The 13277-nt window shown below is 54.3% G+C and overlaps 1 protein-coding gene across 2 annotated transcripts in view; it reads left to right on the forward strand.

Moving 5' to 3' along the window:
• Nucleotides 1-248: 248 nt before the first annotated feature.
• The window catches only part of LOC115638464 (rho guanine nucleotide exchange factor 18-like), a 38111-nt gene continuing 25082 nt past the window's right edge, over nucleotides 249-13277 (forward strand). For both annotated transcript variants that reach the window (XM_030540022.1, XM_030540021.1), the window contains exons 1-2: nucleotides 249-595; nucleotides 5113-5249. In XM_030540022.1, coding sequence (XP_030395882.1) covers nucleotides 5174-5249 — 76 coding nt within the window. In that variant the 5' untranslated portion in view covers nucleotides 249-595; nucleotides 5113-5173. The remainder of the gene's footprint in view (nucleotides 596-5112; nucleotides 5250-13277) is intronic.

The following is a 13277-nucleotide window of genomic DNA, read 5'->3' on the forward strand; positions in this document are numbered from 1 at the left end:
TTGCTTTCATGCATCACTGCAGGGCTTCAGGCAGGCCATGCTCAGGGCCTGGCAGCAAAACACAGTGACAGTGGAGCGCTCCAGAGAAAAGGGCTCAAGGCTGTGGATACTGGAAAGTATTAGGCAACCTCCCCTAGGAGCCTTGCTGCTCCCTACGAGTGCTGGAGGGAGGTGGGATGCTGAGCGCTTGTGCGCAGGCAAGTGCAAAGTGGTTTCTCTTTGAGCGGAACAGGAAGCCATTTGTGGCAGTCGCTGGCTGCACATCCACTGCCAGCTCGGGCTGTGCTGTGAGCTGCCAGCCTGGAGCCCATGGGGTGCTTCTGGGCCTCTCCTGTCCATGTCACCCAGCAGGGTCACTGCAGGTGTCTGCAAGCAGCTGAGCTACCTTGGCCTGGGCAAATTGCAGGCCAGGAGGGGCGGGTTTGTTTGTGACTCAGGAAAGGGGAAGTGGCAAGAGGCCTAACCCAGCAGCTGCTGACACTTCTGAGATGAGTCCTGATGCTGTGCCTTGTCCCGATACCTGGGGAGAAGTCCGGGGCATGGGCCGATGAGACTGCTGCCACAGCGTGCTGAGGAGAGGCCTGCCACGTCCTGGGTAAGTCACACTATCCGGACCCTGTGTCGTTCTTTGATTTCTGCAATGGCCTGTGGGAGAACCAACTAGCTCTGGGCTGAAAGGGCTGGGTTGTGGGTTTTTGTAACTCATCCTCACATGCCACCCCTGCTGCAAGGACTGGCCCGGAGGCCCCTGGGATGCAGGGCTCCAGGCCAAGATGGGGGATGTTTGGGGTAACAGGGGAAAGGTTGAGGGCAGTGGTTGTAACCTGAAGCATCCTCTCTGCCCCAGTCTGTGGAGGGAGCTGAGGCATTTGGAAGCCCTGGGCTGGGTCAGCTGCTTGGGGAAGATGCTCTTGGCCTCAGGTAGTGAAGTTTCTGGTGTTGGTGGGTGGGTTGTGTGGTAAGAGGGGTCACAGTGCAGCTGGGTGGCAGAGGGAGCTGGGGTTTGGGCTCCAAAGCAGGGTCAGAGTTTGCGTGGGGTGTGTCTGGCTGGATGTGTGTCTGGAATCCCACAGTCATCAGAGGGCAGCCCTGCACCCTGGGAGGGAGGGATGGTCCCCTCCCAGACGTTCAGTCTTTCTTGCCCTAGGTAGCTCCCTGTCTGCGCCTTGGCACGGGGGTGTTCCCTGCCCTGGGGTGCTAGAACCCTGCTGGGATTGGCTTGTTCTTCTCCGGGACCTGGGAGCGGTGAAACATGCTGGGCAGCTTGTCCCTCTGTCTCGCAGTGACCTGCAAGGCCCCCTTGGTCCGCAATGCAGGGGCAGGAGCCTGGCCCAGCTGCCCAGGGCCTGCCGGCCTGGGGGTGAGATGAGGCGACGGCTCACGTGCCAGCCAGCAGGTGGCAGGCCTGAATGTCCAATCACGCAGAGGCCCTGTCTGCCAGCGACACAGCAGGAAACCCCGATGTGGGTGGCCCCATCATCCCCACACATTGAGCAACTGGGCGTCTTGTGACTCAGGCTTCCTGCTTCCCACGGTAGCCGGCCCCAGGCCAGGCTCTTGCCTGGCCGGCTGCAGACAGGCCCTAGCCCTGCGCCGCCTCCCCCAGGCCTGTTCTCCTTTGCAAAGGTGCCTGCCCCCAAGCTGAGGCGAGGGGCTTTTGTGCTGCTCCCAGGTGCCCGCGGGTGTACCTTCGCCAGGAGTCCCAGGCATCAGCCGTCTTCCTGCCCGCTCCTGCCAGGCCCTATGCACCCAGCACCTCTGGCATCGCCAGAGCCCTTGGGCTCCTCAGCTGGGGGCAGCACGCCCAGGGGAGGTACCTGCGGCTCTCCCCTGGGGTGATGGCTGGACTGTCAGCATCGGCCTGCATGCACGGCTCCCAGTCCAGGAGCCCTTCCATCCTGCGGTGCAGGCTGCTGTTGGTTTGACTGTGCCAAAGCAGAGGATGGGCAAGGGGCCCCCATGTTCTGCAGGCCATGGGCTGGGACAGGAGAATGTTGTGGGGCTGCCCCATGGCTCCTGAAGGAGGAACCCCACTGCACTCCAGGCCCCCAACACCCACCCACAGGACTGAGGGAGGAGGGGTGCCCTGGAGCCATGGCTGGGATTCTGGAGAAGAGGCTGGCCTGGGACCTGGGCAACAATCTGGACCCAGCCCTATGGGCCTTATGCAGTCCGGCAGCTGGAGCCTCACACAGGGACTGGCTTCAGGGCATGTTGCTAGCGAGAATGACCACGTCCCCCACAGGGTGGTGTCACCAGCCCTGTGATCTAGGGAGGGACAGTGGAGATGGGCCCAGGGAGTGACTGACCCCCAGTCACACAGTGAATTGAGGTCAGAGCCAGGAACCCTGGCTCCTAGCTGTAAGCCATACCCTGCTAGCTCCCTCAGGGGCTGTTCCCAGGTGGCTGGACACCCCGAGGGCAGTGTGCAGGGAGGCGGCCAGGAGAGGCTAAGTGTACCCACTACAGCCTGAGGTGGCTGCCCCCCCTTCCCTTATGCCCAAGGGGAGGAAGCCTGGAAAGGCGCACGGGCGCTGCATGGCCATTCAGCCTCAGAATAGGTTCAGATGGGAGGAGAAGCCCCAGTTCCCACTGGAACATCTGGCGGGAGCTTGCTCGGCAGACTGGAGGGACAAGGCCTGGACTCACTCTATGGCAGCGGGTGAGAGGTCCCAGCTGGAAGCTGCAAGAGGGCTCATCTAGGCTCCACTGGCATCTGCCTGGAGCCGTGTGAAATGTCTGTGGACTCTGGAGCCTGTTGCCTGGTGTGAGAGAGGACGGGAGCCCTTATGAGTCCCTGGTTTATTGCCGTATGGGACACAACGATAGTTCCCCCTAGATTGTTACTCTACAGGGCATACTACTAATATGTGCCCACGGTCAATGGACTCTGCTCAGTCAGGGGGCAGTTTCCACTGCCCCCTCGGCCGGACAAAGACATCACCCCAGGGATGCATTCTTATACACAGGTACAAACAAGTTACACATCACTCCTGACGTATTGAGGTGCAGCCCCTCTATGTAGCAAGGTACAACCCCTCTACATAGTAAGGTGCCGCCTCTCACCTTGTACATGTTGGTTCGAACAAAACAACTCTATGCATCATATTACCGGTTTGGCCCTGTCATTGGGATGGGTCAGCCTGTTCCTTGTTATCTGTGCGGAATGTGCAAGGATGTGAATGTTCTGATATCTGGTGTCCAGTACCTTTTAGGTACGTATCTTCTTGCAGCATCAGCCCTTTCCTTGCCAGCTTCTGTGAGCAGGGCCTGCCTCTGGCTCACAGCTTCACTTTGCTTTATGTTAGCAAAGTCTTGACCATTATTTTAGTTCAGGCCTTAGGCCTCATACCAGGCCTCTGATACCAAGGTTTATATCTCAGGGCTTCCTCTTACTACAATGGGCCCTGGGCCTCGGTGGGGAGTGCTCTCCGCTCCTGGGGTCAAAGCAGCCCTGAGAGTGGCTCTCTCTAGTGCAGGGGCCGTTCCGGCTGAGGCAAGGCTCTCCCTGTTCTGGGCTCTGTCCTGCTCTGCTCTCTCCTCTGGCTAGGACGGGGGCGGGAAATGCTCAGACCTGGTGGCTGGGGAGACTCCAGAAGCCAGTGCCTGCTGCTCCACAGGCTTAGGTTAGCAGGGCCTCCCACAAGGTGTTTCTTGGGGAAGCAGGCTTTGGGGGAGACAGGCTGAGAGCAGGGCCTGGGTGAGGACAGGGTCTTTTCACCCCAGGCAGCCAGTCCTCTACTTTGTAAAGAGTCAGCCACGTAAGCAAGGCCTGAGAAATAGTGAGCCTAGCCGTGGGGAGCAGACTCGGCTGTAGGGAAATGGCCTAGATCAGTGGTTCTCAACCAGAGTTCAGTGTACTCTGAGAGGTATACCCCAGAGGTCTTCCAGGGTGGCATCAACTTATCTAGATATTTGCCATGTCTTACAACAGGCTACATAAAAAGCACAGGCAAAGTCAGTACACGCTAAAATTTTATACTGACAATGACTAGTTTATACTGCTCTATATACTATGCACTGACATGTAAGTACAATATTTATACTCCCATTAATTTTTTTATAATTACATGGTAAAAATGAGAGCGTCAGCCATTGTTCAGTAATCGTGTGGCTGGGACACTTCTGTATGTCTGATTTTGTAAACAAGTAATTTCAAAGTGAGGTATAATTTGGGGGTGCACAAGACAAATCAGACTCCTGAAACGGATACAGTAGTCTGGAAAGGTTGAGAGCCACTGACCTAGATCTCAGGCAGGCTTCCCATGACTAGACCTCTGCTTTTCCAGCCTTGCCACAGGGCCAAGAGGTTGGGTTAAAGGTCTGGGGCATCGGCTGGAACCGAGGGGTGGGGGGAAGTAGGCTGAGTTACCAGCACTGAGTCAAGGGGTCCACTCAAATTTTGGGTGAAGGGTCAGGTCTCTTATTCCCTCTGAAGCAGCTTGAAGATGCGGGCCCTGCTTAGCCTGATTGGATGCTATGGGGAAAATGAGCTGGAGACAAGTCTGTTCTGGAGGCAGTTTCTCCCTGCTGATGGTGGGTTTGCTGCAGAGCTGCCCAGAGCTGCTGGCTTGTCAGAGGGATGGCTTCCCAGGGCTGCCCTGTGTGGAACTCACTCAGGCTCTGCCTTTGCACTTGGATACGCTGTCAGCCAAAGCCATAAATGCCAGGCCCGTGTGCGCGTGGTGTTCAGCCTCTGTTTCCATGGTACGAGTACACGGCAGCGCTGATTGAGTGGCTGATGGATTTGGCAGGCTATCATCATTGTAACCAGGAGTGGAATGGGGAGCTCTTTGCCAGCCAGGGGAAAGTTACCGATGTGCTAATAGCTTGTTTTTGTATTTAGTTTCAATTTGGTAAGTAGTACATGGGGCTTAGGGAGCAGAGCCATCGTCCTAGATGTCCTCATCCTGCCGGCATTGCTGCTGCAGGAAGTGTGCACGGCTCCTTCATGCAGGTGGGCAATACGAAGCTCAAGAATTTTGCTCTGGCTGCCTCATCTATCAGCTGATACTTTTGACAAAACACTTGGCTTCTCCACTCCCCCTCTTGGCAGCTCCTGGGCTGGAGTCTGCAGAGCTGCCTCAGACCGTGCTGTGCTCTGCCTTGCAGTGACTGCATCATCGCCTTCTGCTTGGGCTTTATCCCCCAACGGGGCTCAGAAGGCTCCCCAATGGCAGACTCGCTGCTAAACCACTCCTGGCCGTCGTTCTCAAAGCGCTGGATGAAGAGATGGTCCTTTAAGCGAGGTAATGTCCCACCCGTGGGCCGTGGATGCTGGTTGGAGCCCTGCTCTGTGGTCCTGGGTAACTGCTGCAGAATAGTGTAGACACCCAGACCCGGGGCTAGCAAAGTTTTGGCTTGCTTTGGCAGAGAGGCTTATGTTTTTTTTAGAAATGATCCTTTCCTTGCCGGAGGGGATGCTGTATAAATATTTGTTCATGCTTTTCCTTCCCTTTAATCTTCTCTTCAGGGCACTTTAAGTGCTTCTAGCAGCTGGGTAATTGGTTAAATATCAGTCTTCTGGTTTGATAATGAACTTGATTCATAGCTCCCAGAGGGCTGGAGAACCTAAAGTTTATAGAGGCAGCTGTCTCCAGGTGAACCTCGGGCAGTGCTGCAAGTTATGTCATGCTGAGAGCTCAGCTCCCAGAGCCATGTGTGCAAAGGGGCTGAAGGCCCCTCTGGTGCTTTCAAGGAGACCCCCTGGAACTTGTGGGCTCACAAAGCCTCAGCACTTGACAGGAGCAGCCTGTGATTTGAGGAACGTGGCGCACCGCATGGTACTAAGGCCCCCCTTTGTTAATCAAAGACCAGTGGTGTTGGTGAGCGGTGACAGAGGAGACTGATTCTGGTATTATGGTCCTCAGCCCCCAAACACTGCATAACTGTCTCTGAAAAGGTTGTGTTGCTTTTGGCCAGCACTAGAGCCGGAGGCCTGAGGAGCATGAATTTCGCAGTCACTTGGGGCTTGGCTTGTCCTATACAGACGTTTCCCCAGTGAATATTTACAGCGTGCAACTGCCACGCTGCTCTGATGCTTCCAGGTATTTTTACCTGCAATGTCGGAGCTCTCAGCCTGCTCATCCCCCTCCTTTTCACCTGGCTCCTCTCTCCCCACATCCCTGCCTGCCTTTTCCCCCAGCACTCCCCTCTCCTGAGTGAAGGAGCCATGGATACAGGGTGGATCTGAGACTCAAACTGAGCGAAACATGGAAAGTCATTCTGGGCAGGAAGCAGAAATTGACAGGGGACTAGGCTCCCAAAAGGCTGATTCATGCTTTCCCTTTCCAAACCTGGATGTGCTGTGGCAGCTGGCTGGGGCCCAGGGAGATTTGAGGCAGCTGATGAGAGATGAATTTTGCTAAGTTCCAAATTAAGCTCATCTCCCTTGTAACGATGTCATGGTACTAACTGGCAGGAGCAGCGCCGGGGTTTTTGGCGCCCTAGGTGGGGGTCCTTCCGTGCTCCCAGTCGTTGGTGGCAATTCTGCGGCGGGGGGGTCCTTCCATGCTCCCAGTCTTTGGGGCACTTCGGCGGCGGGTCCCAGAGTGAGTGAAGGACCCACCGCAGAATTGCCACCGAAGACCCGGAGCGTGGAAGGACCCCCCGCCGCTGAATTGCTGCCAAGGGCGGCAAAATGCCGCCCCTCCAAATCCTGGTACCATAGGCGACTGCCTAGGTCACCTAAATGGAAGCGCCAGCCCTGCTAACTGGCCCCTAGGCATTGTGTTGGAGAGGTCTCACAGCAGCCTCCCTCCTGCAGCGCCGTACGTTCTGCACACAGGGTTCAGTGAACACTGCCTCAGAACATATTGTGCTTTGGGCATTTGCCTCACATGCACAAGACATTCAGCTGCAGCTCTGCCCTGCAGGCCTGTGCTGCTGCTGGGGATGCACCTTCTCTGGGCCAGCAGCAGAGAAATCAGACTCTCAGAATGCATGTGAATCCCCCACTTCCCTCCCCACAAGTTACTGTATCTGGGATCTTCCAAAGTGCTTTGTCAGTGTGACAAACACAAACTGTGCTGGGCTCATGCCATGCACCACCGCCGTGCCGCCATCTCTGGGGTGTCACAAAGGACTTGTGAAGGCAGTGTACGCCAGCTGGTGAATGAGAAGTCCTTCATGAGCCATGTCGTATGGGCTCTAAGCACTCATCTAGTGGGGACCACGTGTTAACCACATGGGTGTCAAACAGACCGTAGCTACTGGGGAATTCAGGACCTGAACACCCCTGTGAGATTCTCCGGGAGCCTTTCTCAGCAGGACCCTGGGAAGCTCGTAGTCCAGGTGGAGCTGGTTTAAAGAACAACACCAGCACTTCACTCCCCTCCTGCCCAGCAGCTGCCCCCACGTGATTGATGGCTGGCCTGTGGGGAGGGAGCAGGGGATTTGTGTCAAGGAGTGAGATGGGGAAAAGGCCCTAGGCTGTCTTCTGGTTCTCTCAAGCCTGGAGTGGAGTAGGACAGGTGAACCAGCTACCAGCCTCAGAAAATGGACAGTGGGTGTTTGGTTCAGCAGCATGAAGGGAGTGAGCACACGCGCCTGGAAAACGAACTGGTTCAACAGTAGCAGTCGCTGCCAGAAATCCTGACCCAGCTCAGTCAGAAAGGGTCTGGAACCTGTGACAAAGTGCGGGCATTTGCTAAAGGAAGCTCAGAGTACAGCACCCAGCAGGCTCAGGGGCTGATTTAGGGGAAAGAGGAAGAAGCTGAACATGTCACTTGGCCCTGGGCCCACTGCGTGAAGAGTGATTGCTACGGGGAGGGGGAGGTCCTGAGGGTGCTACGAGAAACGGAGACCGGAGCTCACTGAGATGGATCGGGCTGGGTGATCATCTCCGGGGGGAGTTCCAACGCTTGAGAGAACTTAAACTAAACTGGACAAAGACCTAGCAAATATACAGCCAGGAACCATGTTGCCCTGGTGCCCAGGAGGGACCAGAGGGGACCCAATCGGGGCCTCCTGCTGCCTGTCTCCCTAAAGTGATGATAGAGTTTAACAACATCCCCACGTCCCTGCGTGGGTGCACTAGTTGTGTGTGCGTTCGTTTCTGTAGCAGTCAGCTGGCCCTGCCTGAGCCCAACAGCCAGGCCTGGGCACAGCTTGGAGGAACGGCTGGAGACTCCCCAGTGTATGGCTGAGAGTTACTGTTTGAGTCAGACAGCTTGTCTCCCCTCCCCAGCCCAGCCCTCAAGCTGCTTTCTGCCACAGCGAAGGGCTGCTCACGCATGGCATTGGCACATGCACCAAGGGGCCGCGCTCATGCAGAGCCCCCAGGAGCGTCAGATTTATTGCGCATTCTACAGTTGTCTTAGTCTGTAGCTCTAATAATCTGGAGAACCAGCCATAAAGAGTTGGCTTTGGGGCCAGGAGGTGGCTTCCTGATAGTTCTTTTTCTCTCTCAAACGTGCCATTGTTATAAGTGTCCAGGAGTCTCTGCTCAGGCTCCTGGGAAATCCCCCCGGGGCCTAGCCATTCCTGCCTTGTGGAATGATTACATGGCATGGTATCACTGCCTTTCTTCACAGTGTCCAGTGTTACCTTTTAGAAAAAAGAAAGCAGTGAGAACGCCTGAGACGTGGAGACCCTGAGCTGCGCATACGGAATGTGCACTCTTGATTTTTCTCCAGCGTGCTTCCTCCCCAGACGGTTCTCTGGCTCATTCACTGAGCCTCACAAAACCCTGCACTCTATTGAGTGGGGGAAATTGAGGCCCAGCTAGGGGGAAATGTCTTGCCCAAGGTCATATAGTGAGTCAGTGGCAGAGCTCGGAATAGACCCTGACAGTCTGCCTTTCTCTAACCACTAAGCAGGTGCAGCGTCTACATTGGATTTACCTGGTACCCCAGTCTGCAAAGAACCAGGGACTGGTTTGTTAGAGGCAGCAGCAAGGACTGCACTCACTGGGCTTTAATCCTTCTTGGTGGCGGTGGTGGAGATTTCCTGGCACTTACACCCAGACTCTGCTTTAACAGTGGAACCTGTTCAGCTTGTCTGTATATCATCATAGCCAAAGAGGGGCTACAGGCCTGCATGCCCTTCTGCATGCCCCCAGAGATGGGACTCTTGGCCTTGGCCAGCCCTAGGGGCTGAGGGGCACAGGGAATTAACCTGAGCCAGTGGCACAGAGTGGAAGAGGCTCCAGTGTTGTCCTGTCCTTTGGGGCCTAGGGGCAGATTCACCCAGGTCATAGGCCTGCCCTCTCCTAGCTGCTGTGCATTTACACACGTCCCAAACTGTCTTGTTGTGCAGCATGTCCCTTCCCTTCTATGTGTGCAGGAGCTCGGCTCCGGGACCGGATGCCAGCCATGAAGCCAGGCTGTGGCTGAGTTTTAAATCAAACCAGGCTCCCAGGCTGCTGGTTGGGCCCTTTCCAGTTCTAGGGAACTCGGAGACCATTTCCCCACAAACTCAGCTCTGGGGATTCCACGGCCAGGCACTCGCTCCCTGCAGCAATACCCTTTTATGGTTCCCAGACAGAGGCGCATTAAGCAACCACAGTCCTAATCTGCTTAATGTTTCCTTAAAGCAAACAGTGAATGCTCTTGAGAGCATCACTCTGTCATCTCCTCTCTAGCCTCCGGAGCCAAGGTGGGAGCTGCTGCTGCGCCAGAGGTGTCTATCCCCACCCCTCCAGATGTTGCTGCACTGGGCCTGCCTGCCCCGAGGAGCCTGCATCTTTCACAAAGGAGAAACACATGGAGCCCAAGGCCTGGTCTATGCTTCAAAGTTACACGGCTCTAGCTATGGCTCTCAGGGAGGGGACACATTTTGTGACCTAAGCCCCATTGATGATGCAGCCAGGTTGATGGACAGATTCTTCTGCCTCTCAGCGAGGAAAAGCCCTTCCGTTGCTCTGGGAAGCATCTACGCTACAGGAGCGCAGCTGCAGCACCGTAGTGATACTGTGATAGTGCCCGCAGTATAGACATGGCACAAGGCCAGCAACTGCAGGTTCCTACTTAGAGTTCTGTTGGGTGGGGGAAGCCTGATGCTGCGTGTCCTGCCCCGTTCAGGGCCATGGACTGGTCCAGCTCTCCCAGAGTGGTGCTGTGGATGCAGGTCTGGCTCCAGGCACCAACCTAGCAAGCAGGTGCTTGGGGTGGCCATTGGAAAATGGCGGCATGTCTGGGTCTTTGGCAGCAATTTGGCAGCTGGTCCTTCAGTCCCTCTCAGAGGGAAGGACCAGCCGCTGAATTGCCGCTGACGAATGAAGTGGTGCGGTAGAGCTGCCGCCGAAGCGCCGCCAATTGCAGCTTTATCTTTTTTCTTTTATTTTCTTTTTTCTTTGCCACTTGGGGTGGCAAAAAAGCTGGAGCCAGCCCTGTGTGGATGCCCCTTGCCACGCAGTCTGCTCCTGTGCTTGGCAGGCATGTGTCTTAGTTCTGCCCTGCAATGTTGCTCCAGGGTCACTCTGTCCCACTTGGGCCTGCCCTGCTCTCACTTGTGCTGTTGGAGTCAGGAAGGTGTAGGAGGGGAATCCTGCCTCTGGGTTCCTGCCAGACTACTTGGGGGCTTCCTTGGGGCCAGGAAACCCCTCCCACTCAGCAAAGGACGATGGATCTTCTCAGCAGTTGCTGAGTGGTTGCTCTGCGCAAGTGTGGATTGGGTCTCGCCCAGTTGATTCTTGTGTGCACACCAGTCTGCCCAGCCAAAATTTGGGAATTTCAGAGGCTGGTTGGCGAATGTGGTGCGCCTGTCCACGTGCCAGGCTGTTACGCATAGTGACCAATTGGGTGTAGCCGATAGTGATGCTGGCTTAGTAGGAGACTCTGTCCTGGGAGGGACTCTCGGAGCTGTTTGTGTTACGTGGATTAGGTCAGGGGTTCTTACCCTTTTACTTTCTGAGCCCCCCTGCAACATGCTATAAAAACTCCACAGCCCACCTAGGCTACAATTACTGTTTTTCAGCCCTGCCGTGGTGGGGTCCGGATGGGATTTCTTCCCTGGGACCCAGCCAGTCTAATGCTGGCCCTGCTTGACAGACCCCCTGAAACCTGCTGACAGCCCCCGAGGTGAACCGCTGGATTAGATTAACATGGCTGATGTGACATGACACCCATACTCCACAGTCTGCACTGGCTCAGGCCAATCTGGGGGGTCTGTCGACTTAGACATTTGCTTCTCTTGGCAGTTGGATGAAGCCAGTCTGACCTTTAGGGCATCAGACAAGGCTCCTATTGTTTGCTTAGTCTTTGGCTCCTGGGAGGGTTTGCTACTTGGCTACCCCTTCACCTCGTCTCTCTCCATGGTACTAGCTGGAAAGGAGTCACTGCAAAGGTAGCCTGGGGCTTAATTTGTCATGTCTGGCTGTGCACACATTGCCTAAAATGGTCTCCCAGCCCTATAGCTCTGGGCTCTATATGCTGCTGAATAATGATGCCTTGCTGTGCAGGGCTGTGTTAGGAAGTTTCCGGGGGCTGGTGTGCAGGACTGATTTATTGAGTGTTGAATAGGAGTGTCTGCGATGCACAGAGAGGATCTATGTTGTGCTGGGGGGTGAAGACATTACGTTGGCTGCAGTCTGTGCCTCTGTCCAGATCCCCAGCCCCGGGATGCCACGAGGAGAACAAGCTGCATGTTTTCCAGGATTCCAAGAGTGCTGGTTCCATTCCAGGGTTCCACTTCAGCACTGAAGATTGAAGGCCGCCTTGTACAGGCGCGATGGGCCTCTTTCTGGAGCAGCTCCGGCAGGCAGGACGTGGCTCCTGCTGTTAGAGGAAAACACTTATTGGTTTAACTTTGACATGTGTGACTCAGAGCTATCACCCACATCGGTGTGGAAGCAAAACGCGTGTCAGTCTGCATTGGCTGCCTGGTCCCTGCAGCTGGCTACCTTTGGGGCCCTGCCAATTCGCTTTCAGAGAAGGTTCCCTGTTTCAAAGGAGGCATGAAAACAAGAGGCTTCCTTTTTCTTCCCTTGTTCTAGGCACCTCTCACTATGAAAACAGAACTTGCTTCCCTCCCCTTGGGCACTGCCAACTGAGCAGTCCCTCCTGCTAGTGGCATATCTGACATGGAGGCCATTCACTGTGAAAAAGACTTGAGGGTCCTGGCTGATAATCACCTGAAGATGAGCTTCCAGTGCGATTCTGTGGCCAGAAGGGCAAATGCGATCCAGGTCCATGGGAGGGTCTATGTCAATGTCTAGCCCTGTCCGTCAGGAGCCTCTTGTGGCTTTCATCACACAGGGCATCCAACTAACTGCCTATTTCATCTCAGCCCAATGCCTCTGCTGTAGCCAGTCAGCTTGATTTAGGTTTGTGACGTGTTTAAGTGTGAGATGTCATCTCCACTCCTGTTGCTATCTATTAAACATGAGGAAGTCCAGCACAATCCTGTGACAGAGTAAACAAAAGCCCTTAGAACTCCTGGGGCATTTTAATGGGGGTGTTTATGCTGATAGCCTATAAATAAAAGATTAAATTAAAATGTCTTTTATGTGGGATTTCAGTGTAATCTTTTAGGGTTTTTTTCTCTCATATGAACCAATTAATACATATGGGAAAAAATAAAATTAAAAATGCATATTGCCAGACACTTGCCTCTGCTGATTGGTAGCAATTGTAATTTGAAGTCTCTGGAAGGAACACATAATTCTTAAGATTCAGGAAGGAAAGATTAACAGCCATCAAATAGCTACATCATTGCATGCCAAGTTCCATGTAATGCATTAGCATCCAGAGGGAGGTTGTACACTTACTCTAGGACAGTTCTGTAGGGCTTACCCATCTTGAGGCTGGTTGTATACTCATCACCCAGTTCGATGCTGGACAGTCTTGCTTGTGTAGAAGATCATTAAGCCAGCCTAGTCTAAACAAGTCTAAACAAGTGAACCACGTGCATGAAATGTGTAGTGTTGTCATTGCAGAAAGTGATTTAAATACGCTTAGAGTAGTTAGTTCAGGTTTCCTGATGTCACGTATGGGGTCAGCAATAGAGATCTACAGAATACTTTGTTTTATTTCAGTTTTGAAGTGTGTTGTGTTGTGTTCCTTGCAGAGTTGGTTTGTCCTGTTGGGTCAGCTGGAGTGTTTGGCCTCTTGCAGAAAATAAAGCAAGAGACTGTATCTTCAATTATCCACCACAATGCTTGGTCCAGTGGCCTGGCTTCTGTCCAGTGTATTCCTCAGAGATGGCATCTGAATTCTCCATGGGTTCAAGATCATGGTTAATGTTTTCAGGGTGGCTCACTACATAGGAATGTGCTGTAGTCAGCTGGATGATGCATTGTACCATGAACCATGTCAAGCCTTTGTTTTATTTCTCAA

Source organism: Gopherus evgoodei, chromosome 22, assembly GCF_007399415.2.
Source record: "Gopherus evgoodei ecotype Sinaloan lineage chromosome 22, rGopEvg1_v1.p, whole genome shotgun sequence".
NCBI lineage: Eukaryota > Metazoa > Chordata > Testudines > Testudinidae > Gopherus > Gopherus evgoodei.